The sequence below is a fragment of the Gavialis gangeticus genome, unplaced genomic scaffold (assembly GCF_001723915.1).
Source record: "Gavialis gangeticus isolate Ggan-Ray unplaced genomic scaffold, GavGan_comp1, whole genome shotgun sequence".
NCBI classification, from domain to species: domain Eukaryota; kingdom Metazoa; phylum Chordata; order Crocodylia; family Gavialidae; genus Gavialis; species Gavialis gangeticus.
The window spans coordinates 62,367,660-62,370,900 of record NW_017728995.1 but is presented as its reverse complement, the minus strand read 5'-3'; the positions used below and the strand labels follow the sequence as shown (position 1 = coordinate 62,370,900).

The 3,241-nt window shown below is 38.3% G+C and overlaps 1 protein-coding gene across 1 annotated transcript in view; it reads right to left on the bottom strand.

The window, feature by feature from the left end:
* PLEKHB2 (pleckstrin homology domain containing B2) overlaps positions 1–3,241 on the bottom strand; it is a 45,135-nt gene that overhangs the window by 5,869 nt on the left and 36,025 nt on the right. Inside the window, exon 8 of the mRNA XM_019503709.1 lies at positions 2,053–2,162. Within this exon, the coding sequence (XP_019359254.1) occupies positions 2,053–2,162 (110 nt within the window). The remainder of the gene's footprint in view (positions 1–2,052; positions 2,163–3,241) is intronic.

Here is a 3,241-nt window from a genome sequence, read left to right as displayed (position 1 = left end):
CCATGGCAGGGGGTTGGACTAGATGATCTACTCAGGTCCCTTCCAACCCCAGAAACTATGAAACTATGCACTTTCCAGCTGGCAGTCAGCTATTGAAAAGCAAAAATGATTCATCTGCTTCAGGACAAATTGGAAAGACAGATCAGTAAAGCTTCAAGAATTTTTTCTACTTTTGCTGGTCAGATGTCCCCTACCCATCCACTCCATCTTCCCCCACATGAAAAGAGGGAGTGGAAAAGACTGCCAGGATGGGGACCATGACAAGGAAGAGTGCTGGTTTGCCAAAGCCAGACACAGAGTTTGGAAGCATTTAGTTAACAGATACATTTAATTTAAGTTTATTAACAATTAGTTCAATATTGTAGCTTGGGGCGAGTTTGTTGTACAAATGCTTATTAAGGAACATATCCCTCTGAGTCTATAAACCAGGGGCCAGTTCCTGAAGAAGTTTAGACATACGCTGAAATTTGTGCACAAATACACCCATTTAAGCACTTGCCTAAGTCTTTAGAAAACAGGGGCTGTAAAATGTTAGACTGAATTTTTAGTGTTCTCACCCCTTAGGAAAAAACATTAAGTGACACTTTCAGCAAGGTTAATACATTTTATGGATGCAAGAACATTTCATGCAAGGCAACTATAATGTATAGGAACATTTCTCAGATGGCTGAAGATAGTTTGGTTCACAATGATCCCACACTATCTAAAAAGAAATGAACTGTCAGCAGGCTTTTGTGATGGCTTCACAATCAGAACTCTTTTCTTAACTGTTTGAAAGGTCACGTTTAGTTTTTAAACATTAGTGTTTGAATTGCTAGGCTAGACAGCAGGGTGCAGAGAAAGAGACATAACAGGAAGCTAAAGATATGGTATTTTTACCCCAAAAGCTCTAGCGATATTAAGAGTACTAAGTCCAGTTCTATAGCTGCTTTACTGTTGCAAAGATCTTTCCTTTGAAAGAAAATTATTCATCTTCCAAATGTGGCCAAAATTTAAATAACAATGAGATCAAGGAAATAAGGTATATTTCAGACCAAAAAGAGGTTATATCTTGAGGTTTTCTGGCTTTTGGCAGGGGGAAGGAGGGGGCAGGAGGGAAGGAAGCATTTCATTTTGTTTGTTGGAAAAGGTAAAACACCAGTTTAATAAAAGGGGCAAATCAATTTTTCTCTAACTTCAGCCCCAGTAAGAGACATGCAAACGTTAATTTAAAAAACACACTTTGCAGTGTTATCAGGCCTGGAATTGTTCAGTGGACTGATAAATCATATTTGTCCCATTAGGAAAATCAAAATAAATTTCAGAACTCGTTTATAGCTAGGTGAGGTTCTCTTTTAAAGTGTTATGCAGCACATGTACTATGTATGGGCCAGAATTATGAGTGACTGAAGATGTAAGTAGCTCTGTTTGCATCTTCCCTATGAATGAGCAAAATGAAATAACTAGAAGTCAAATTGAATTAGTGTTGTCTCTTCTGTGGATTTTCTATTCCGGCTCATAATTACTAAAATGGTGGTATGAAAAGTATAATAATTATACTCAAATGTCATATGGATTTGAAATGAAGAAAAAATGGACAGTAAAGGCCAAATTAGAATAATTTAAGTTGGCAGGGTAGGCTGGGGTAGGTTCTGACCTAATCCCAGTGAAGACCCTCTTACAGTTACTTTTGTTTATTCTGTTGTGTTTGAGTCTAAGCTGATTAATCTTGGGCTTTATTCATCTTGCCTACTCCCTGGTGTGTAAAACAGGAGCCATTTAACCCATACTTTGTTCCTACTCTTTGACATGCAAGTTAAGCCAACCTATCTATCATCTGTCTCAGTAGTGGGCCTTGTCAAACACCATCTCATGCACCACCTCAGAGTTTGGCCTCCAGCATCAATTATTCAGTCTTCTGAAACAGCTGTAAAAAGTCACAGCAATACTAGCAATTAATTCAATATTAAGCCTACATCTTTCCCTCATTGTAAATATATAAAACTCTTTAGTAACTCTAGTACTGCCGTAAAGGGTAAAACAAAGAAAAAGAAAAATGCTGGTCTTTGTTACCTGGGTATGTATACTGATAAGGAACAGCATACGCTTGTCCATTAGAGGCATAGTAGACTTGAGGACCAGGAGGAGGATATGTGCCATTGTATTGCTCATAACCATAAACCTAGCGAAATTAAAAGGATCTATTAGAAGCAGTTTCTTTATCAAGTATCTTCCAAGCTTTTAAGTGCTTTGATTAAGTCTTCCTAATTACTAGTGCAATATCATTGAAATCCCCTGCATAGATGGCAGCACTGGGCTGTAAAATAAGCATGGGTGAATTTGAACTATGCTCTTCTGTTTTGCAAGTCAGTATCTCCTGTTAACACCACCTCAGTTCCTCATAAAGATCACCTACCGCCCCCTACATCCCTGATAAATCTTCTCTCCCCTTTGGAGGAATGAGGCAAACTGCTCTCTTCGACGACTGTTCATAATTGTTACTAGATCTTGTAAGACCAAGAAACCGGGGGTTCAGAAAGAGATGTTTGGATAGTATCTCATAGTACACAAATCTGCACATACCAAGGTTAGCAAATATACTGGTCCATACTTTGTCCTTTCTCCACCCCATTGCCCCACAGTAAAATACATAGTTAATAAACACTCATAAGGAAGTTATAATTAGTTGTGTGTTGCCATGAAATCCTGGATACAAATAAGGTCCTTACTTTGTGGTGGTAATGACAACTTGCATTATTAAGACCCTAAGAATTTTTAAAATAGAGGGGCAAGAGGGTTTGGCTGTTTGTTTGTTTTAAATCCTGGCAGTGCTTTTATCATGTGAAACCTTTTATGAGAGACATCGGGTGTCCTTATGCTGGGGGGTAAATGTTCAAAATTAAAGACTGACTGGCTATTTGAGGTGTTTCCATTTTTATTTGTCCAGTCAAAGATACCTTTAAAAAGACCCTGAGTTTTCAGAGCTGCTAAGCAACTGTTCTCCCAAAAAACACACTGGTCCCTATATAAAGTGTCTCAATTTAGGCACCTAAAACCATTAGTATATAAAAATGTGCCCACTTTTTTCCATTTCCCAAGAATAAAATAAACTCAGAGTAAGAGCTCTTCCCAGAAGTAAGAGTGCAAACACCTGCCTGTGCATGGCATGACTGATCTGCACTATCAAATTTTTTGTTGTGCTTCCTTATTACACTTACGTCAGGTGATGGCGTAGCATATGCTGTGTATGGAGGAGGAAGAG